Source organism: Mytilus galloprovincialis, chromosome 6, assembly GCF_965363235.1.
Source record: "Mytilus galloprovincialis chromosome 6, xbMytGall1.hap1.1, whole genome shotgun sequence".
Lineage (NCBI taxonomy): Eukaryota > Metazoa > Mollusca > Bivalvia > Mytilida > Mytilidae > Mytilus > Mytilus galloprovincialis.
The window spans coordinates 48,464,743-48,488,108 of record NC_134843.1 but is presented as its reverse complement, the minus strand read 5'-3'; the positions used below and the strand labels follow the sequence as shown (position 1 = coordinate 48,488,108).

The 23,366-nt window shown below is 32.1% G+C and overlaps 2 protein-coding genes across 7 annotated transcripts in view; one reads left to right on the top strand and one right to left on the bottom strand.

Annotated features, from left to right (window-relative positions):
- Window positions 1-15,147, bottom strand: part of LOC143079754 (copine-3-like) — a 53,413-nt gene extending 38,266 nt beyond the window's left edge. For 2 of the 4 annotated variants that reach the window (XM_076255324.1, XM_076255327.1), the window contains exons 1-5: window positions 15,015-15,147; window positions 4,821-4,970; window positions 3,686-3,865; window positions 564-641; window positions 57-131 (exon numbers count right to left, since the gene is read on the bottom strand). In XM_076255324.1, coding sequence (XP_076111439.1) covers window positions 57-131; window positions 564-641; window positions 3,686-3,865; window positions 4,821-4,961 — 474 coding nt within the window. In that variant the 5' untranslated portion in view covers window positions 4,962-4,970; window positions 15,015-15,147. Of the gene's footprint in view, window positions 1-56; window positions 132-563; window positions 642-3,685; window positions 3,866-4,820; window positions 4,971-7,893; window positions 7,917-15,014 lie in introns of those variants that run through there. The other 2 variants (XM_076255326.1, XM_076255325.1) reach the window with 2 other exon arrangements.
- LOC143079753 (kelch-like protein 13) lies at window positions 7,546-23,116 on the top strand. 3 transcript variants are annotated; one of them, XM_076255321.1, is made up of 3 exons: window positions 7,546-7,678; window positions 17,619-17,924; window positions 18,775-23,116. In XM_076255321.1, the coding sequence occupies exons 2-3, from the start codon at window positions 17,666-17,668 to the stop codon at window positions 20,292-20,294; spliced, it is 1,779 nt and encodes a 592-aa protein (XP_076111436.1). In that variant the 5' UTR covers window positions 7,546-7,678; window positions 17,619-17,665; the 3' UTR covers window positions 20,295-23,116. The 3 variants fall into 3 exon arrangements, with proteins under 3 accessions (XP_076111436.1, XP_076111435.1, XP_076111434.1); XM_076255320.1 differs by lacking the exon at window positions 7,546-7,678 and adding an exon at window positions 15,376-15,457; XM_076255319.1 differs by lacking the exon at window positions 7,546-7,678 and adding an exon at window positions 15,376-15,462.
- The last annotated feature ends 250 nt before the right edge of the window (window positions 23,117-23,366 follow it).

Genomic DNA, 23,366 nt, shown 5'->3' with positions numbered 1-23,366 from the left:
TTAACAGTATAAACAAACACACATTTATGATATCATTGTCAACTGACAACCAATACCTTGTTATCTAACTTTTTGGCACTAAATGACATGTATGCCATTTCTCCTCCTTCTTTAACCTCTTCTGACCTGACCTACAAAAAAATATTTATTACTACTATGACAAGACAACAATTGTTAAGGTTCATGAAAATACGTTATTTTCTTGTGTTGCCAATGACTCCTAGCACAGCATTAGAAAAATTATATAATGGTAAATACCTTAATTTATTGTATATTTGAAAAGACAAGTTAACAATTAACAATGTGCATAAATTGTTTGTATCCCCCAAATTAACCCTGGCACTTTTTATTTAGTTATTCCAATTCCAAATTATTGTATTTGGTTACTATAGAAATCATCATGGTTAAATGTAGACCATCGAGAGCACTCCAAAATGAGCTGTTCACTCAAGATAGAAACAGGTCAACATGAGACATTATTTTGTACAAGACTCATTATGTGTTAATTTAATTTTATATACCAGATTCCACGTTTTTGTATACCGATAGTATGAAAAACTTACTGTAATTGTAGAATTAGCCATATTGTCTTTACCATTCTTCTTCTTTAATGGTGAATGAAAAGGGTTCTTTGATATAACCTGAAAAAATAATAAAACAATTTGAATAATATATTCATGAACCAGATGACAGCAAGTACTGGCGTAGTTAAACCAAATAACTCACTTCAACACATTTAAAATACAAAAGAACAAGAAGCAAAGCATTATTCTGACTGGGTTATTCATTTACATAGTTCGTTTAAACTTTCTCATTTTGGTTGAAGAGTTAAATCATAATCACTTCTTTACTTGTTTTTTTTCCTTTATACTATATTTCCAAGTCAATTTTCTTTCATGCAAGCATCCTTAAATGAAAGAGACAAAAATTTTCTCATTGCTATGATATGATATGCTATAATAATTTTATTGTAACTGAGTCATTAACCATACACTCTATTGTCCATTTGACTTCTATATATTTGCAGAAAAAAATTCAAAAAAATTCAGTAAGTATAGGCGGTGTAACGGCCTTTCAACCAAAACAAAAACAGCATACATGTGCTTTTAATGTTTGTTTATTTGTACCATATGACTTTATATATTTAAATATTAAGATGACCTCTACTGACAAACTTAGATTTCATGTCATGTTATTGTAATAATTGTTCTATATATGATAGGAAACTGCAATTTCCATTTTTTGTTTAAAAAAATATTAGATATAGTATAAACTAGTAAAATAGTAATTTATAGGCAAAGGATATGAAAGTGAATATTGTTTTATATGTTTACCTTCATATGTTATGTTAGTGGATTATGACAGAATTTACTAACTATAAAAACATTTTTTTTATTTTCCTAAATTGTTTGATTCCAAGATGTGGAATTTGCACATTAATAAATAATTGAATGTATATTAACTTTAGTCAGTTTTTTAATAAACTTTCAGAGCCTAACTCTGCATGCTAAAAGCATGAAAAGCTTGTGTATAGTAAGTTAACTTGTATAATGATATAAAATCAATAATCAAAACTATGAAGTGATTATCATTTTCATTGGTGTCCTATAATATTCAAATCAGTATAGTCACATAGTACAAACAAGTGAAACTGCGAGCTACTGCTCACTGATGATACCCCCGCCGCAAGTGGATAATATTAATAGTGTAAAAATATGCAAGTGTTCGGTAAACAGGAAGTTGTCGAGTGATGAATCTGAAAACGCATCACACGGTATAGCTGACTTATAAAAATCCTGAAACCAAATTTCAGAAATCCTTGTATTGTAGTTCCTGAGAAAAATGTGACGAAAATTTTTAACTTGGTTATCATGTGTAAAATCATACAAGTGTTCGGTAAACAGGAAGTAGTCGAGTGATGAATCTGAAAACGCATCACACGGTATAGCTGACTTATATAAATCCTGAAACCAAATTTCAGAAATCCTTGTATTGTAGTTCCTGAGAAAAATGTGACGAAAATTTTCAACTTGGCTATCATGTGTAAAATCAGACAAGTGTTCGGTAAAGAGGAAGTTGTCAAGTGATGAATCTGAAAACGCATCACACGGTATGGCTGACATATATAAATGTTGATACCAAATTACAGAAAGGGTGGATGTGTAGTTCCTGAGAAAAATGTGACGAAAGTTTCATGGGACGGACTGACTGACTGACTGACGGACGGACTGATGGACGGACGGACTGACAGACAGAGGTAAAACAGTATACCCCCCCTTTTTTAAAGCGGGGGTATAATAAACAAACATTAAAAGTACATGTAAGTTGTTTTTGTTTTGGTTGGAAGGCTGTTACACCACCTATACTTACTCCATCAGGTAATCAACACTTCAAAAAATAAAATTAACATAGAGACCAATAAAGGGCTGCGCTTTAGCGCATGATACGCCCGTTGCTCTTTTAACTTGTCTTTTATGCTTTAAATGAATTTATATGATCAACTAGAAATATATATACAAATCAAAAGGGATGTTACATTAATATATTCACCAAAGTTTCATAAAATCCCCCTTTTTTAAGATTAAAAATTCATTACTTAAGAAAACGTAAAATCTAAAATTTATAAAAATGGAAAGGGAGCTTATGTCAATAGATATAAACAATTTATCAAAGTTGCATAAAATTTTGTGAAAGTGTTAGTTATTGTCCCAAAATTGGAAAATCCCCCCTTTTTTAAGCATAAAAATTCATAACACGGAAATGTAAAATCTGAAATTTATAAAAATTGAAAGGGAGCTTACATCAATAGATATAAACAATTCACCAAAGTTTCATGGACATTGGTGAAAGCCTTTTTGAGTTATTGTCCGAAGTGTTGAAAATCCCCCTTTTTTTATGAATAAAGCCCCATAAATCCAAAACTTTAAATCTGAAATTTATAAAAATTGAAAGGGAACTTACATCAATAGATATAAACAATTCACCAAAGTTTCATGGACATTGGTGAAAGCCTTTTTGAGTTATTGTCCGAAGTGTTGAAAATCCCCCTTTTTTTATGAATAAAGCCCCATAAATCCAAAACTTTAAATCTGAAATTTATAAAAATTGAAAGGGAGCTTACATCAATAGATATAAACAATTCACCAAAGTTTCATGGACATTGGTGAAAGCCTTTTTGAGTTATTGTCCGAAGTGTTGAAAATCCCCCCTTTTTTATGAATAAAGCCCCATAAATCCAAAACTTAAAATCTGAAATTAAAAAAAAACGAAAGAGAGCTTACGTCAATAGACATTAACAATTCACTTAAGTTTCATGGAAATTGGTGAAAGTGTTTTTGAGTTATTGTCCGAAGTGTGGACGACGGATGGACGGACGGACAGACAACAGTATACCATAATACGTCCCGTCTAAAAGACGGGCGTATAAAAATTATGAAATTAATAGTCAGAGTTCATATATATCATATATATTAACATACATCAAGGAAAAAAACAGTAATTTATAAAAATGAAATTTTAAGAATTTTTTTCTGCAAATATATAGAAGTCAAATGGACAATAGCATTGCTAAACAATCTCCAATGTACATTTCGTTGTAAGCACTGTTAAAAAAGCTCCAATTTACATTAGCTAAATCACAGTTTGCACAAGAATTATTAAAATCAAATGCCTATCAAAAACATACCTGAGCTAAATTGCACTCTAACATTCCCAAAAAATCATCATCAGTTAGTTTTGGAGTTGCATTGTCCAAATCATACACTTCAAACTTGATTTTCTGTACTTCTTCAAAGAAATACTCCACCACAAATCCATTGGCAAACTTGGGATCATGGCAATTCTGAATATTTTCTGTCCTACCTATCTGAAATGTAATCAAATGTAAAATAATGCATAAGAACACAAATGAATTATTTGGTAATTTTTTTCTATTTTGTATTTGCAAATTCAGTTTATAGGTAAGAATTTTTAAACAAACAGACAAGTATTTGTGTAGAATTACTTGCAATTCTTTATTATGAAAATAATATTAAAATTAGTTGAAGCAATAGCTTGACAGTATAAAGGTTCTGCTGAACCATTTGTCTTACATGTGATTATTACTATCAGTGTACATGTGTTATATTGAATGGCAATCTATCAGTAAAATACTGAGATTGTTTTTTTTTCAAGAGATTGCTTTACTGAACTAGTATATATTTGTTTAGGGGCCAGCTGAAGGACGCCTCCAGGTGCGGGACTTTCTCCCTGCATTGAAGACCTGTTGGTGACCTTCTGCTGTTGTCTTCTCTATGGTCGGGTCGTTGTCTCTTTGACACATTCCCCATTTCTATTCTCAATTTTATTTGTACATTATTTCAGTCAATGAACCATGACTATAGACAAAGGTACAGGGCCAAATAATTTCAATGGAAATATTAAAGAAATACCAATGCTGTTATAACTGCATGACAAATATCATTAACTTATCATTAGTGGTTCCTCTTATACTAAACTGACCTAATAACAAACTTAATATGTAAACTATGCATAGCTTTACAATCACTAGCTATTATGCAAGATAATAATTGTATACTGCTTTATTCAAAATTGAAAAATACAAAGTTAATTTTGCAGTGATTTACTATTTATATGGGTTATGAACATTGAATTTAATGTCAAGACTAGAACACTTAGCCAGTGGTTAAGTTAAAATAAACCATGCATCTCTCATATTCAATAATTGTATAGTATAATGAACTGTTATGGCTTTCCAAAGCATTTCTTAATCAATATACATTTGTAGTACATGTATCAAATACCACTTGCACATAGTTTACCTCATTCCATGTGCCTTGCTGAAACATAAAAAAGGCCACACATGGATCTGATTTTGAAGTGGAGTCTTTCTTGATAAGATGCTGGCATTCTATATGAAGCTCTACTTTTGATGCAGGGCCACAAGTAGGAGCCTGGTTCATCTTTGATTTCTGAAATAAAATATAAAATACTTGTAACATATAAAACTAACTACAAGGTACCTAAAACAGTGGATGCCAGTTCTGTTACATTGAAAATTTCTGCCTTAAAAATGTACCTCCTCATACACTAAATCAACAATGACCTTTCCATTCCACTATGAGTGAAAATTTTGTAATGTATACAGAAGCAAAAATTGCAACTTCTTCAACCAAAAATATACATTAACAAGAGTGCACATGTCGAAATGTCTCGCCTTCTTTACTAATCATTGATATTTTGTTGATAGTCTTAAATATAAAGCTTTATTATAACTGTTACATAAACTCAACATCGACCAAGAAAACTAAACATTGATCAATGAACCATGACAATAAGGTCAAGGTCAGATGAACCATGCCAGGCAGACATGTACAGCTAAAACTTCTTCCATACAACAAATATAGTTGACCTATTGCTTATAAATTAGGAAAAAAAAGACCAAAACACAAACACTTAACACTAACAATGAACCATGAAAATGAGGTCAAGGTCAAACAAAACCTGCGCAACTGACATATAGATCATAAAATATTTCCATACACATAATATAGTTGACCTATTGCATATAGTACTAGAAAAATAGACCAAAACTCAAAAAACATAACTTTGACCACTGAACCATGAAAATGAGGTAAAGGTCAGACGACACCAGCCAGTTGGACATGTACACTTCACAATCATTTCATACACTAAATATAGTAGACCTATTGCATATAGTATAAGAAAAACAGACCAAAACACAAAAACTTAACTATAACCACTGAACCATGAAAATGTTGTCAAGGTCAGAAGACACCTGCCAGTTGGACATGTACAACTTACAGTCCTTCCATACACCAAATATGCTAGACCTATTGCTTATAGTATCTGAGCTTTGGACTTGACCACCAAAACTTAACCTTGTTCACTTATCCATGAAATGAGGTCAAGGTCAAGTGAAAACTGTCTGACCGGCATGAGGACCTTGCAAGGTATGCACATACCAAATATAGTTATCCTATTACTTATAATAAGAGAAAATTTAACATTACAAAAAATCTTAACTTTTTTTTCAAGTAATCAACCATGAAAATGAGGTCAAGGACATTGGACATGTGACAGACTGAAAGTTCTTAACATGAGCCATCTATATAACAAGAATGCACACACTGAAATATCTCGCCTTCTTTACTAATCATTGATATTATGTTGATAGTCCTAAGTATAAAGCTTGATTACAACTGTCACATAAACTTAACATTAACCAAGATAGCTAAACAAAGATCAATGAACCATGAAAATGAGGTCAAGGTCAGATGAACCATGCCAGGCAGACATGTACAGCTAACAAAGCTTCCATACAACAAATATAGTTGACCTATTACTTATAGTTTAAGAAAAATAGACCAAAACACAAAAACTTAACACTGTGCAATGAACCGTGCAATTGAGGTCATGGTCAAATAAAACCTGCGGAACTGACATATAGATCAAAATATATTTCCATACACAAAATATAGTTGACCTTTGGCATATAATATTAGATAAAAAGATCAAAACTTAAAAACTTAACTTTGACCACTGAACCATGAAAATGAGGTGAAGGTCAGATGACATCTGCCCGCTAGACATGTACACCTTACAACCATTCCATACAACAAATATAGTAGACCTATTGCATAAAGTATGAGAAAAACAGACCAAAACACAAAAACTTAACTATAACCACTGAACCATGAAAATGAGGTCAAGGTCAGATGACACCTGCCAGTTGGACATGTACACCTTCCAGTCCTTCCATACACCAAATATACAGTATACTAGCCCTATTACTTATAGTATCTGAGATATGGACTTGACCACCAAAACTTAACCTTGTTTACTGATCCATGAAATGAGGTCGAGGTCAAGTGAAAATTGTCTGACGGGCATGAGGACCTTGCAAGGTACGCACATACCAAATATAATTATCCTATTACTTATAATAAGAGAGAATTCAACATTACAAATATTTTGAACTTTTTTTTTCAAGTGGTCACTGAACCATGAAAAGGAGGTCAAGGACATTGGACATGTGACTGACGGAAACTTCGTAACATGAGGCATCTATATACAAAGTATGAAGCATCCAGGTCTTTCACCTTCTAAAATATAAACCTTTTAAGAAGTTAGCTAACACTGCCGTCGCCGCCGTAGCCGCCGCCGAATCACTATCCCTATGTCGAGCTTTCTGCAACAAAAGTTGCAGGCTGGACAAAAAGTATGAAGCATTCAGGTCTACCACCTTCTAAAATATAAAGCTTTTAAGAAGTTAGCTAACGCCGCCACCGGATCACTATCCCTATGTCAATTAAGCTTTCTGCAACAAAAGTTGCAGGCTCAACAAAAATGTTTTGGATATTACTATATGCCCATTTTATTCAGGGTGTTCAGACTAACAACATCACCAATTTATGAGATATAGAAATAGTATCAAATAATATTGAAATTTCTGTAAATGTTATAAATGTCATGTTAACAATCAAGGGGTCTTTTAATTGGAATTATAAAAATTCTCTTTCTTATTATTCTTATTATCAAGTTTTTATTAGCTAAAAATCATGAAAACAAATAAGCTACCAGAAGTTACATGAATGTTACACCACATAAAGACAAAGAACATTTTAGTTTATTGGTTTGTTGAAAGGGGAAAAAAGCTGTAAGAAAATAATTGTAAATAACCTTTGGGACTGCAATGCATAGCCAAAATGACACAAAATAATGAAGAATAACATGTTTTTCAATTGGGTTAGATTTTCATATTTATGCTTATTACTTACATGTACCTGTTGCAATTCAGTGATTTACATTTAATTATTTTATTTAATTATTTTATTATATTATTTAATTATTTTTTATTGTAAACAACCCTACCTTTGGAAAATATTAAACACTCAAGGTCACATATAACTTTACCTTAATGTAACATTTATAACACGTAAAAACATCTATGCATTAGTTGTAACAAGAGGATGTGGGTTTGTTTTTGGTTAAATTTTAGACATTCAAATCTATAGATTTTACTGTGATGTGATTACATCAGATAAACAATATTTGATTTCTCAGTAATAAACATATCTCTTTATCTTGCTCTTTAATTCTATAAACAAACTTCAAGTGTCCCACATCCTATAAGAACCCAGTAATGTTCTTCCTGTCCAAAATATAGGGAAGATAATACTTTTGGAGGTAAATTTCATTGTACATGTATGCATTTTCCAATTATACAATGCACATGTATACATAGGGACAATTTATAGATCTCAAACTAATATTTGTTGTGTCTGGGTTAAGCAACACAATCTATATAATAGAAACAATTGATCTTTTATATGCACTCAAAAACATTCTCTATAATTATTGTCACATACATCTGCAATAAAAACCTGAGAGATCAATTAAGCTTAACAGATTTCAAGTTTTTATGTTAATTCAATAGATTTCAAGTTTTTATGTTAATTCAATCAATCAATGTCATATATATATTATATTCAAATTTACCACCATCTACCAAAAAAAATCTTGTTCTCTACTTGGTATGCATATGCATGTAAATGTGATTCAAAAACTGAAACTTCAAATTAAATAAATTGCTTTGCCGAGCGCAGCTGGATACGAACGCTGAGGTCCAACAACTGAACAGTTGGGGCAAAAATGGACACAACATTCGCACTTGATGCAGGTCTAAATTTGGATTGTAATTAATTATTTGGCACATACATTTGTAGTAATAGGTTTCTGACACAGAATAACTGTAGTCAAAGAACTTAAATTGGTTGTGTGATTTGAATTGATATTCAATTTTTTGCTTTTGAGCAATACACTAAGCTGTTGCAAATTGCCCCCTCCTTTTTTTGGGCAAAAAAACAATAATATTAGAAGACATTTTTTAACCTCCCCCACTGTGACTCTTTTCCAAACAAAAAATCAGCATTTTCAAAATAGTATCTTCTAAAAATAAATTGACAGCTAATCACCTCAAGACAATACAACATTTCTTTATACATAATTTAAAAGCAGTGTAAGGAAGATAAATCAAACAACAATTTTTTCAATGTTGTGTTTGAATTACTTAATTACCTTACACTGCTTTTAAATTATGTTTTGAATTTAAGTGATTGTCCATTAACCAGGACACCCTTGTTTTTTTCCCCTTTTTGGCCCCTTATTCCTAAACGGTTTGAGCCATAACCCCTCAAAGCCAATTCTTACCATCTCTTTGTGGTATGGAAACTTGTGGTCTAATTTGAGAGAGATCCATACACCATTGTCAGGCCCCTTTTTGGCCCCTAATTCCTAAACTGTTTGGACCTCACATACATTCTAAAATTGCTAACACAACAATGCAAGTGACAGTGGTTGAACATGTATGCATACATTTGACAGAGTTTTCAAGTAACTACTAGATATTTGAAATTTTCAGCTGGAGTTTGGGCTTCATAACTGGAGTTTTTTATCGACATTTTTAACAATGATGAAACCTAGGCTATTTCCATTTTTTACTGTGACCCAGGCCACAGGAAGGTGTCACAGTAAACACATAGCCTTTCAAGACATCATTAATATTTGAACTAGCATTATTAGGGAAGACGTCACAGCAAAAAATTAAAATAGCCTTTCTGTTTCAAGATGTCATTTTTATTTGGAATAGGTGAGATGACACAGCAAAAAATTAAAGAGGCTCTCAAGATCTCATAATTTAATATTTTGACTTGGAACTTCACAGCAAAAATTTATGAGCCTTTCAAGACGTCATTATAATACAACTTATTGCTATTTGTCCGCCATTACTGAACATCACACAGATTCCCGTACAATTTTGATGTCATAAAACAAAATGTCTAACACCACAATGGAAAAGTGATTGTCGTATGATGTCAATAGTTATAAAAGCGAGACAGATCCTCAGGTCAGCATGGAATAGCGAATAGGTGTATTTGGACGACATAGCAAAAAAATAAAATAGCTTTACAAGACCTCATAATTATTTGGACTACGGAAAACGTCACAGCAAAGAATTAAAATAGCATAATTTTTCAAGAAGTCATTATCATTTAAATTAGGTCAGACATTTTGGTGTGATAGCCAAAACGTTCTGAGTTGGTTGTATTCGTCCAACATACAAAAACCTTTTCTGGCTAATAGAATTACAGAAATCTGACAACTTGTAGAAAATAAAACTTGGAGGTATTGTCCAACTGACTGTAACCCTGCTGACTGTCTTACGTGCCGCATGTCTTCATCGAAGTTTTTGAACAATGAAACTTGGTTCAACGGACCGAAATGGCTTGCACATGAAGAACAATGGCCGCATTTGGATCGAAATTCTGTTGCTATGACAACAATTACAGACAATGAAATTACAGAAATAAACCGGCAAATTCAACAAAATGATGACAGATTCACAGTTGTAAAGGAAGTCATCAACTTAGAGAAGTTCAGCAGATATCCGAAACTGCTTCATATAATGTCTTATTTATTGCGCTTTATAACGAATTGCAGAACACTTTCACAAAACAGGAAATACCAAAATTTAGAGGTAGACAAGATTCAAAATGCTTCACTCGTGTTGATATGGATTGTACAGCAAACTATTTTCATGAATGAAATCCGAAATATTGTTTCAAAGGATACTAATTGATTACCTATTGTACGACAGTTACGATTATATATTGACGAAAAAGGACTACTACGTTCTGACGGAAAAATTGACAATGTGAAACAGTGAAATACCCTTATTTACTTCGGACAAAACACCTGTTGACAACATTGATTATTATGGACGCACACAAAATACCAAATCCCAGTGGAATAAATGGGACAGTTACGTTAATTCAACAGACATATTGGATACCGAAATCCAACAATGAGTGAAAACCGCATTACAGAATTGTATTCTCTGTAGGAAGATAATAAGTCGACTGTATGTTGCGCCTGACCCACCACCGCTACCAAAGGATCGTCTTGGAGAAGACCCACCATTCAGCGTCACGAGGGTTGATTTCACAGGAGCGTTACATGTACGACAAAATGGTAACAAGGAAACAAAAGCGTACATATGTCTTTTTACGTGCGCCTCAACCAGAGCTGTTCACATTGAGTTAGTTCAGGATTTAATGACACATTCATTTTTATTAGCTTTTAGCAGATTTGTTAGCCGTCGATCTGTACCGAAAATTATGATATCTGACAATGCTTCTACGTATAACATCACTACGTGAATTCCACAGAGCCAGTGGAAATAATCAACAGAGGATAAAGACCGGGGACATAGTACATATTAATGATGACTCGCCTAGAACTGTAGAGAACATTGGTATCATCGAGGACCTTGTGCGTGGTGGAGACAGTTTGGTGAGATCAGCAATAGTGTGTACAAAATTTGGACTTATGAATAGAGCAATCATCAAATTGTACCCAAAAGAGATAAATTCTAATGACAGTGATCATGGTGATAAATCTCAAATACATAGAAGGAGTGTTTGTTTACAAAACCAAAATCAGTCTTTTATTATAATTAAGAACAATTTTCAATCGCAACTTGATTCAGAGATAGTTTTATATATATGATATATATATGTATGTGATTCATAGACTTTAAAGTTTCAAATATTTCCTTTCTTTTCATTTATAAATAATTTTCTTAATTTGGATAAATTGCTCATTGAGACTTAAATTGCACAAACTCGCGGCCCGAGTATGTCGAGGATAAATAGAGACAATCACAGTATGCAGAAATCATACATGTATCTATATGTGTTAGCGCTCTCTATATGTAACGTCCTGGTTGCTATGTGTTAATGTCATTGTATTCCAGCATTAAATCATTCATTTGCATAGACGTCCTTTTCTCACTTTATAACACAACGCATTTCTACAAATATATGATCACGAGATCTCAGCAAAAAATTAAAATGTCCTGTCAAGACATCTATAATTTGGACTAGGGAAGACAACACAGCAAAAACTTAAAATAGACTATCAGGAACTTAACTCATAGACATACATGTAGTACCTTATCATTCAACTGTTCAATGAAGAAAAGTCTTGGAAAAAGACGAAAGGAAATAATAAAGTTGTAGAGGCAACTAATATTCATGTTGAACTATACAAAAACTAAAGGCACTGGCTACGGTTACATGGAAATGTAACAATAATAAAAATATTATTGTTACATTGGAGACTAAATGCCAGAATGCATGGTTGGGTAAGGACCTGTTTAATTACGAATGTAACAATAATTATTGAGGCTACGGTTACATTGCGTTATTGTTACATGAAAAAAAGCAATGTACGATGGGACTAGTAATATGTACTAAATAATAAAAGTTGAGGACATTTATTACATACATTTATAACATACAATTTATTTACTGTAATTTTTTATTTACAATGACAATTTCTACAAATCCAGTAAGTTGTTTTTAAAGTCCGACACATTTTTGATGAACGAAATTACGTCCTCCACCAGTGGCGGATTTAGAACTTTTCCTAAGGGGAGGGGGGGGGGGGTGCTGACTGACCTAAGAGGGGGCCCGCTCCAGTCATGCTTCAATGATTCCCTATATAATCAACCAAATTTTTCCCACGAAAGGGGGGGCCCGCGCCCCCCCCCCCCCCCCCCCCTGGATCCGCCTATGTCCGGATACGTGTACATACATAATTTCTTAGTATTTAAGTTACAGTTAGCAAACTTTGCTTTTGATTATCAATTTGCGTCAAGTTATAAAGCTGTATGAAATGGATGTCTTGATATTGTTTCAGTTTCGTTTAAAACGCATCCAAAGTTTTATTTTTTTCACCATAAACAAAATTGGTCCAAAGTATAATGACAGTAATAAGAGTAGGTGTGCAGTTAAATACTTTAAAAAAGTGAAACCATTGAACTATATTTTTCGCCTTTGACAGTCACACTCCTAATCTTGAGTAGTATCTTTAAGAACAACAAAACCATTAATACGTAGTAAAACTATTCAAGTTGTACACCATTTGTTGAATAATAATATTTTATTATTTATCAGTATTAAATTACAAGTATTGTTTAGTACGGTACATATGAAAGAATGAAGCAATACAACTAACGTGACGGTACCCAAATTGCACCTATTTTGACAGTTTTTTCAACTAAGTTTTTTTATGATCAAGACAAAAATTTCCATTTTGTGTTTATTTTGTAGCCGTATCCTTCTTTATTATAAAGGTACACCAATTTGATTTTCAATCCATAAGGAATCATAGAAAAATTGGTCTGAACATACCTCCAAACCAATCCAGATTTTGTAATGAGGAGTACCCAAATTGCATCCATGCTAAATTCGCATCGTCAAAAGTCGAATAACAGAGCTTTTGTTTATTTTTTTCAAATATTTTGAACAATTGGATATTTGTCCATGCTTACTCTTCATTTATTTAGAAATGGATACTTGAAACGTATTGTATTTGTTAATTTTAAAAAGATGACGTTTTGATGACGTCGCATGACGACGTTTCAGTACACAGGGCTCGACATTAACGTTTGTCCGATTGTCCGGGACAAGTGGACACAGGTGTCGGGCAAGTAGATTCACCATACTACTTGTCCGATGGGACAAGTGAAAAATCAAGGTCAGATAAAAATAGATCAAATTCAAGACATATACATTCCCAAAAATATGAATGATTGTTTATTGATCATACTAAATGAAATAATTATTCATTGATTGAACCAGAGACATATAAAACTTGTATAATATGTCTCTTGATTTGGATTATTTGAACATGCTGGCAGCCATTGACCAGGGGGATATAAGTAAGGGGAAAGAAACCAATGTTAATGTATCTTCTTAGTACATGTATAAGCTTCCTTGAATTAGGAGCACCTGCACCTCCATATGGAGTTTTACCTAAACTTTAAAATAGTTAATTAAAGTATGTTTCATTTGATTTTGCTTTTATGCATAACAATACATTAAAAGAGGTTTTATTTGATAAGATCTGAAATAAAAATTTAAGATGAAAAAAAAAAAAAAATCTAAAAAGGCAGATTTTTTAGTGAAATGTGTATGTACTTCATGATCATATATCAATGTATATACAAATCAAAATAAATTGTAAAAGCTTGTTTTGACATCATCAATAAATTAAAAAGGTTTACTCATATACATGTTCACGGTGGCCAGGTGTATATACATCCTTGGTTTAACCCATACCACTACTAAAGAATGAATAGGTCCATAGGGGAACGTAGTGGTTTGGGAAGAAATGATGATTTAATGATTGACAAATGATAGTGACATTGAGTCAGAGAACACAGTCTTGCAAAAAAACTTTCACTCTGAAATAATGAAATGTATTTTGATGTGGTATTCATATAACATTACAAAATGCTCTTTTTATTAGGTACAATCAAAGCCCAAGTGTTATTATTGCATAAATCATCAATATGTTAGATTTTCAATTATGAATTCGGACAAGTGAGTTAAGAGTTCGGACAAGTTGATTTTCTTGCCACTTGTCCGAAGGGACAAGTTAAAAAAAATGTTAATGTAGAGGCCTGGTACATTTTGCTTTTTCAGTAAACACTTCATCTGTTGATAAATATTGTAAACGTTTTGTGTATATCTAAATATTTTTACCTATGTTGAAAGACGTGCATAGTTTCAAATCATAAAAATACCATTTTTTTAGTCTCTAGGAAATCTTGTTAGATTTTCGCTGCTATTTTTGATAAATAGGTGCAATTTGGGTACTCGGTGCAATTTGGGTACCGTTACGTTATAGAAGATTTTTAAGTTTAATCAATCTAGCTAGCGTACATTGCTGTTTCAAGTTCATGTAACAATAACGTAATGTAACCGTAGCCTCAGTAATTATTATTACATTTGTAATTAATCGGTTCCTCGCCCAACTTTGCATTCCGTCAATTAGTCTCCAATGTAACAATAATATTTTTATTATTGTTACATTTCCATGTAACCGTAGCCAGTGCCAAAACTAAAAGTGTTGATTTAATTTACCTGTTACCCACTTATTCAATAAAAAAAAAACGTAATATTTACTGGCGGTCTGCAGTCCTTCAGGAACACTTCCTAATTCAGGTCTTTTAGGACTTTTTGTATGCCGAATTTTCAACTGAGTTATCGTTCTTCTTGATGTTGTTTATAGGAAGAACCAAAATTATGGAACTGTGCATATTTAGATAATTCATTTTATACATACTTATTTAACCTAATTTTCTTTTTTTTCAATAATGTAAATATTTTAAACTTTAAACCACAAAAAATATTATCAAATAGCTTTAACATAAGTGCATGGAAAAAGATCTATAAAAAATAATATGTACGGATTTGTAAGTCATTATTTAGCACTATCAAAAAATTGTTTATGTTTGTATTTTTATTTTGACAGCTGATAATTGACTTTTAACGACAGTTGCATTTAAGAGCCAAGTGTACAACAAGTAATGTAAGAAATCCCTATACATTTTAAATGTCTTCAACTTGATATCAGCACAAATACTAAAATAGAAAAACAGAGGATACCATATATCCTTTTTATGTTGCCTCTATCTGATGCTCTCACCAAAATTTATATTTCTACACCTCTTCAGTTCAAGATAAGGTTTAGAACAGGTTCATCCTGACCTTTTGTTTTTCTGAGATTGCTTCCATTACACAACAAAACTTACACTGAGTGCAGGCTAACCTATGCATCTTGAAACATTTTTAAGGCATAGCTTCATGAATCATGACCTAGATAAATATGTTTGTATTGTTTGTCAATATGCCAAATAAAGTTTTACTTACTTACTTACTTACTTAGGGGTCTCATTGGGGGGTTCCGATTCCGGATCCCGATTACTGTTTTGTCGGATTCCCGTATCCCGCTTACACTATGTACGTAAGCAATTCTCATTTTTTTGTCATTTCTGGGTCCCGCATGACCTCATTTCCCGTTTTCACAACACAATAATTTGACTTTCACGTGTCACGCTTACAAAAAATCGGCAATCCCGCGTCACGCTTAGACCCCAATGAGACCCACTAAATAATATTCATAGCATTTTTTTGTTTTGGAAAATTAAAACTTAAAGATATTTGCCTGTGTTCTTTGTTTTTTTGTTTCTGCAGAAAGGGGTTAAATTATCAAACACTTGAGTTTCCCTTTGATATGGCTAACTCTGTAACACATTTTAATGTGATGTCAACAAACAAAGCCATAGCATGCATGTCCTATTTCCAATAAAACATGGGCTGCACCTGACCTGATTGGCACTAACCGAAGCTGTGTTTTGGAAAATTCTGCACATCAAAGTGAACATTTGTTTTGGAGCTTTTTCAAATTTTGATATTGTGAAACGGTTGATTTTCTATAACATTTTGGCACCTCAATTCTAAATTATTATAAGCTAGGTATATAGATATTGACAAATAATGCCTATACCCATCTTAAAATGAGCATAGAGCATATATGTTTAATATACAATATTCATACAGTGAAGGAAACAGTGTACAGCTCACTTCAATCCTTTGATGTCAATATACGACGACCTAGTCCATTGTATAAAGTCGATCTGACCCCAATATAAAAAAATATTTTATAAGGTGACCCAGTGGTAAACAGTTAATAATTGTTTGTTTTATATCCTACACAGCAAAACAAACAGCCCACTTTGGATGAAGACTGAGTAGAAATTATTTGAAAGCTTATAAAAAAAATATGTCAGATTTCAAGTATTTGTTGATATAAGTGAAATTATCTGAACCAAAGTTCTAGTTTTTATGTAAGATGGATAATGATAGTATAATTAATCTACATACAATTCTATCCTATACTCCATTCACTTAAGGATGATAGACTAGCGTACAAATGACATTTTTTAATTAAAGATCATTGCTGATTGAATTCACATGCATCTGCAGATAATGTTGGTATAATTTTTAAACAAAAAAATATTTGTGCATGCATCTAAAGTGCCTAACCACAGGTATGTCATGATAAAACAAAGGACTTTGTATAATGATAAGATATACTGGAATGGTTCTTAACCAGAGTGATTTTAATATGATTAGGTGATGATCTGAAATGTGTATGTTAATGTATTCCTTTTCCGAATAAAAGACCAAAATATTAACAGCGGTAAAACCCCAATGTTCAATAATTTTCAATTTCTACTTAAGATTGCCTGTCAAAATGCTAACATTAATTCCAATGTTTAATAAAAGTTAAAACAGGGAAAACTATCTCACAGTATTAAACAGATAACAAAATATAAAGTCCTATAACAGCTAACAAGGAATAAGACAATAACATCAAACAGCAAATATATTCTCAGAATAACAGATAACACAGAATTAAATTGCCCCAAAGTATGCAGTTTAGCCTGTTCACACTTTCTACATGTAAATACTATAAAATATTCATTACTATTTTATTACGGGGACGGATCGACATCGGACATGTCGACTTTGGGCTGGATCAACTTGGGGCCGTATAATTTTGGAGATGGAACAACCTGATACCCACTTCAATTATTACCTTTGGAGTACTTCTCAAACTTCCTTTACAACTTGGTTTATTTTGGCACCTTCTGGTAATTACATTGTTTGTATTTTTTTCAGATTTTCTATGATACTGACATCGGCTGAACCATAAGAATAGAGTCGTCATGCCTCTTTCACCAAGGAAACAAGCGAGGCAATCAACATCAGATGGTGTGATTGGACAACCTTTGTGTGAAGACATAGATAACATCAGTATGTCATTGGTAGCAAAAAACTATTGCTCCAAAGTTATGAAAGGCTTACAAGACCTCAGGAAAGGTGGTATATTATGTGATTATGCCCTGTATGCTGATGGAACAAGAATTAATGTTCATAAAGCTGTCATGGCTGCCTGCAGTGATTACTTTCAAGTTATGCTGACAGGTAATATCATTTTCTCTAATGATTGGAAAAATATTTCAGAAAGTTTTTTTTGAAAATAATTTTATCATTACTCTGACATTAAATGGCCTTTCAAGACTGGTTTGAATTTCAATCATGACATCCAACGATTGGCTATATATATCTTATTTGGAAATTTGATCATGAATAAGATAAGCATTGTACAAAAATATACTTCCACACTATTGGATTGCATCTGAGGTGAAACTTCACTTTGTTGATTTTGACATTTAAAGTCTAATAATATCCTCACATCGCGTTATCATTATAATTATAATCAATTTTCCTTCAAAAACTTTCTTCTTGTGATCCAATAAACATGATAAAAGTTATTTTAGCAATGCCCTGTACCATAGTATAATACATTCATATTTATTTCACTTGTTTATATTGAACAATGGCTAAATGTTATGTGAGAAGTAGTCTCTTATTTGTCACGCTGCCAAAAATAGATGTAGACGATGTGACATGCTAATCTGGTGTCAATTTTAATTTTTCATCATAATAGTCTAAAATATTGGAAATACATGTACATTTTGAAGTTTTTGAATGATTATTACAATCAAAGATCTGATATCAACATTAAATTCCCCAAATGACAAAATCAATAAGGTATAACAACATACTACCACTGACAAGGTTACATCATGTACATGTACATGTAGTTAGTTTTGACTTAGAGCTGGAACATGAACATGGCAGCAGTAATGCTTATTTAGCACTGTATCTTAAGCACACAGTCTTCATACTTTAGAAATATCTAACTGCCTTGAGATTTTTGTAAAACTAAGTAAATTATTTGTAATCAGCTAGTTATTTTTCATTATTATAGGTAATATGAGAGAAAGCAGAGAAGACAGTGTGGATTTGAAAGGAATTTCAGGATGTGGTTTAGCGATTATAGTAGATTTTGCATACACTGGTATATTGGAATTAAATTCTGACAATGTTGAAGAAGTTCTAGCAGCAGCAACACACTTACAGATAAATGATGCTGTAACTCTTTGCAGCAAATATTTAGAGTCTTCTATTACTGTTGGAAATTGTGTGGACATTTTGAATCTTGCTGAACTTTACAGTCTCTCAATTCTCCATTCAATTGCAAAGAAGTTTATTTTAGGAAATTTTGAAACTGTAGCTGACACTGAACAATATTATACAATGTCCACAACACAGCTTTCATCATTATTGCAGGAAAACAGCCTCAATATTATGTCAGAATATTGCCTATTTCAAATGCTATTAAAGTGGATAGCTCACAGTCCATTAGAAAGAGAAGGTTGTGTAGCCTTATTGATGAGAAATATAAGACTACCATTATTGTCAGGAGAGGAATTGGTAGAAAAGGTTAGTCTGGTCCCAGTCATGCAACAGAATCGAGAATGTTCACTATTACTGACAGAGGCTAAAGACTATCATATTGTTGTTGGCAAACAATCAATGCTGCAAACACAAAGAACACAAGTCCGTTCAGATATAAAATCTATTGTCATGTGCCATGCTCAAAATCTTGAACATTATACATTAAAAACCAAGAGGCGTGATTATTTGAGAGATACTATAGTACCCTTGTATAATCCTGCAGTTGTTGTTGTTGATAATTTCATGTATACCTGTGGTGGAAAATATGATAGTAGTCAAAATGAAATTGCTACAGCTAGATGTTTTCGATATGATGCTCGCTTTGATAGGTGGTATGATTTGGCAGCAATGAATGAACCACAGAAAGATTTTGTATTGGTTGCAGTTGATCATAAACTCTATGCAATAGCTGGTCAAGATGAAAATAAGGTCATGTATACAATGGAATGCTTTGATATTGCAAGGAATGAATGGGAATTTAAATGTCCACTCGACAGGCATTTATATGGGCATGCTGGTGCAGTTTGCCTGGGAAAATTGTATGTATCAGGAGGGCAGACGTTGACAGGAAGCACCAAAAAATTTCTATGCTATGACCCACAGTTAGATAATTGGGAAGAAAGATCACCCATGTTACAGATGAGAATGAACCATTCAATGGCAGAAGTACAAAACAATTTATATGTAATAGGTGGCAATGTTGAAGACAATTATGGCTTCCCTGTACCTGTGATTGCTATTGAGAGGTACTGTCCAGTTGTCAATCAATGGACACTGTGCCAAAGAAGTCTGAACATTCGAGAAGCTGGTGTGTGTGTCATTGACCACAAGATTTATGTTGTTGGTGGTATCAATGGAGAGCATTATCTGTCTACATTGATACAGCTGTACGATCCATTGAAAGATGAAATTGACATTGTTGAAAGTTTCACTTCAAGAATTTATGGAAGATCTTGTGCTGTCCTTGGATTACCTAGATGTTTCGTGTGAACCAATATTTAGTATAAACTATCACAAGCAGAGTCAGATGTTGAGAACTTATTGAATGAGGCAAATACATTCTAGTCACATTGTTTTATTGTTAATCTTAGAGTCTTTGTTAAAGTTTCATGATCAGCTGTATTTTATATAATATTTTAACTTGATATATACCTAGATAAATTCATATTTACAGTATTGGACTAAGATCACTTAGGCAATGTGTTAATCAGATGAATTATTTGTATCCACTTTAAGCAGGGCTTCATAAATGCACTTTTCTATTTGTATAGGAAACAATATTTTTGAGAAGGATAAGTGAGTTATTTCCCTTTACTTTGCATTGGGTAAAGGAATTCAATTTTTAAATGTGTGGGTTGGTCCATTTAGCACCTTGAAAATTGAAAGTGTGAAATCGTTTCTGTTGGAAAAAATACTTGTTAGCCCTATAAAGATAGAGAAAAAAGTACAAGAAAGTGTGAAATCTGTTCCAGGGTTCTTACTAAGGCTTTTTAAAGGCAATTCCAGGGACTCATCATTTTTGGCCATAGTGAGTCCAATAGTAGGAAGAAGATATTTTATTGCAATGTAATTAATTATTTTAGACTACATGACCTAATATTAATTACTAGAGTAATGAACTGACATTAAATTCAGATTACCTTGAAACTTTTGCTATAAAATGATTTATACAAAATATTTCAATCTTTGGACCCACCAGTTTTAAAAATGGCGAGTCTAGACAGATTTTCATGAGTCCAGGACTCATGGACTCACCTAAGTGAGAACCATGTGCTCTTTGATTCTGCTATCCAAGCAATGACGCAATTAATGTTCTTGTAGTTATAGGTCAGTTTAAAAATTATAAATGTCTTTTTGTCTTCTTACAGAGTTGATATGTACCATATTTATAAAAAAAAACCGATTATATCAATACCTTTTATAAGTTTGTTTTTATTTTAATATAGGAATAACCATTTGGAGGATTTGATTGTCTACAAATATACATGTACCTGTTTATTTCATTAAAACTTGGGATTTTCAGTTAAATGTCATAACTTTGGGATAAAGATTTATCGGTTTTCAGGAAGAAGTTTTTATTAGCCAGAGAAATCCTAGTTTCTATCTTATTTCATAAAAATTCAGGATTTAAGCTAAAGATTAGAACATCTATACTAATACATTGAAAATGAAAAATGTTTGGATCAATATTATGAAATAAAGATATACAAATGTATAACAAGAGAAGAAGCAAAAAATGCTTATTGCTACAACTCTTAAAACAGATTGATTTACTTTCTGTCTGACATATTTTCTCTATCAGTTTCGTATTCATTTTGATTTTTTAATCATTTTTCGAATCAAGATTGTTGCTTTTTAGAAGTGAGTTTACCCCACCACATATTGACGTGATTCATTTACCTGTTTGAATTGTTAAAAAAAACCTTTTCAATAACTGTCTTATGTCATATCTTAATGTTTTTTTTTTTTGTTATTTCGAGAATTTAGTATTTTTAGCAAATATTAAATTAGATACTTTCTGTTTAGTGTTTTATTTATTCACAATTTTGTGAAGCTAGAAGTTGACACGTTGTATAGGCACAGAATAGGTCTAGATAGATAGAGTAAATGTTTATTTTACAACAAAAAACAAAGTAATTAACAAAAAAAATCTGTTGAAGTTGAGTAAACCTAATTAAGTTATGGTCGACTAAATCATCTGTTTATTAAAATAAAGCAATTTAATTTTCAACAAATCACAAAACTTTTAAATCACTATGTAGTTTGCCTCACCTCTTTGTGGTGGAGATATTTTACAGATATTCAAACACAACACCAGGAAATGTAAATTGGTCAACGCAGACTTGTTCATGTCAGAAAATTTGTTAACATTTTTATGGTTTCCATTGTAAATCTTAAACTGTCAGATAACTATATATGTAGAATTTTTGAAAACAATTGTTTATGTAGCTTTAATTTATTTATTAATTTATAGATCAACATTTTGTAATATATTTTGTATATGAATTCTATTTGTTCCTGTGGAGCATCTAATTATATTTTGGGCCTGTGGGTATTTCTATTGTAATTTGCTCCCATTGATTTTGCAATTTATATTTTTTTGGTAATAATATATAAATTTAAAATTTCTGTCAATATTTATTTCAAACTTTTTTTGTCACCTGTTGATTAGTCAGGGTTTCTTCTTATAAATGTATTTATCAAACTTGTTGTCAAACTTTAAACTGCCATATAATATAAGGTAACAAGGTTATCTTATATAAAATTTTGATAAAGTGTTTTATTTTTTTCATTACATGTAAGATTGATTTTATTAAATTAACTAGCTATCACACACAAGTTTATATGTGAAACTTGAATCAAAACTTTGCTTCCTGCTTTGGAAATTTTCACACAGCCCCAACTGTTCAGGGTTCAACCTCTGCGGTAGTTTAAAGCTGCACCCTGCGGAGCACCTGGTTTGTTGATATTTTCCTTCAGGCTGGAGCTAGAGATAAGGAAGAAAGATATAGTAGTTGTTTTTTCTTCCATCTGAACTACATGGAAAGTCATGGCAAATTGAGAGTTTAGTGCTAGCTCAGAAAATATTACTCTGCTGCAAACAATGTCATAAAACAGAGATTTATAATTCTCATAATTCTCAAAATCTGTGAAGTATGGACACAACATTCAAGCTTGATACAGCTCTGAATTTGGGTTGTGATTAAATAGTTGACACAGCAAAGGTTTCTGACACAAAATGAATGTTGTTTAATGAACTTAAACATTTTTTTTTTGCAATACACTATGCTGTTGAATATTAATCCCAGCAATATTTAAAGAAAAATTCTTTTTAATTTCTGAAATCTGAAATGAGATAAACTTAACCACCCCCACCCTCTGAATTTTTGTTCACCTCCCCGTTTCCTTATTCCAAAAATAATCTCAATTCAAATTTCTAATGCAGTTTGCAACAATAACTACTCATTTAAATACATCATAAAATATTAAAATATAAAATGACATACAGTCATGGTAAAAATTAATATTAAGTAACAGTAACTTCTAAAATTAAAATTACAG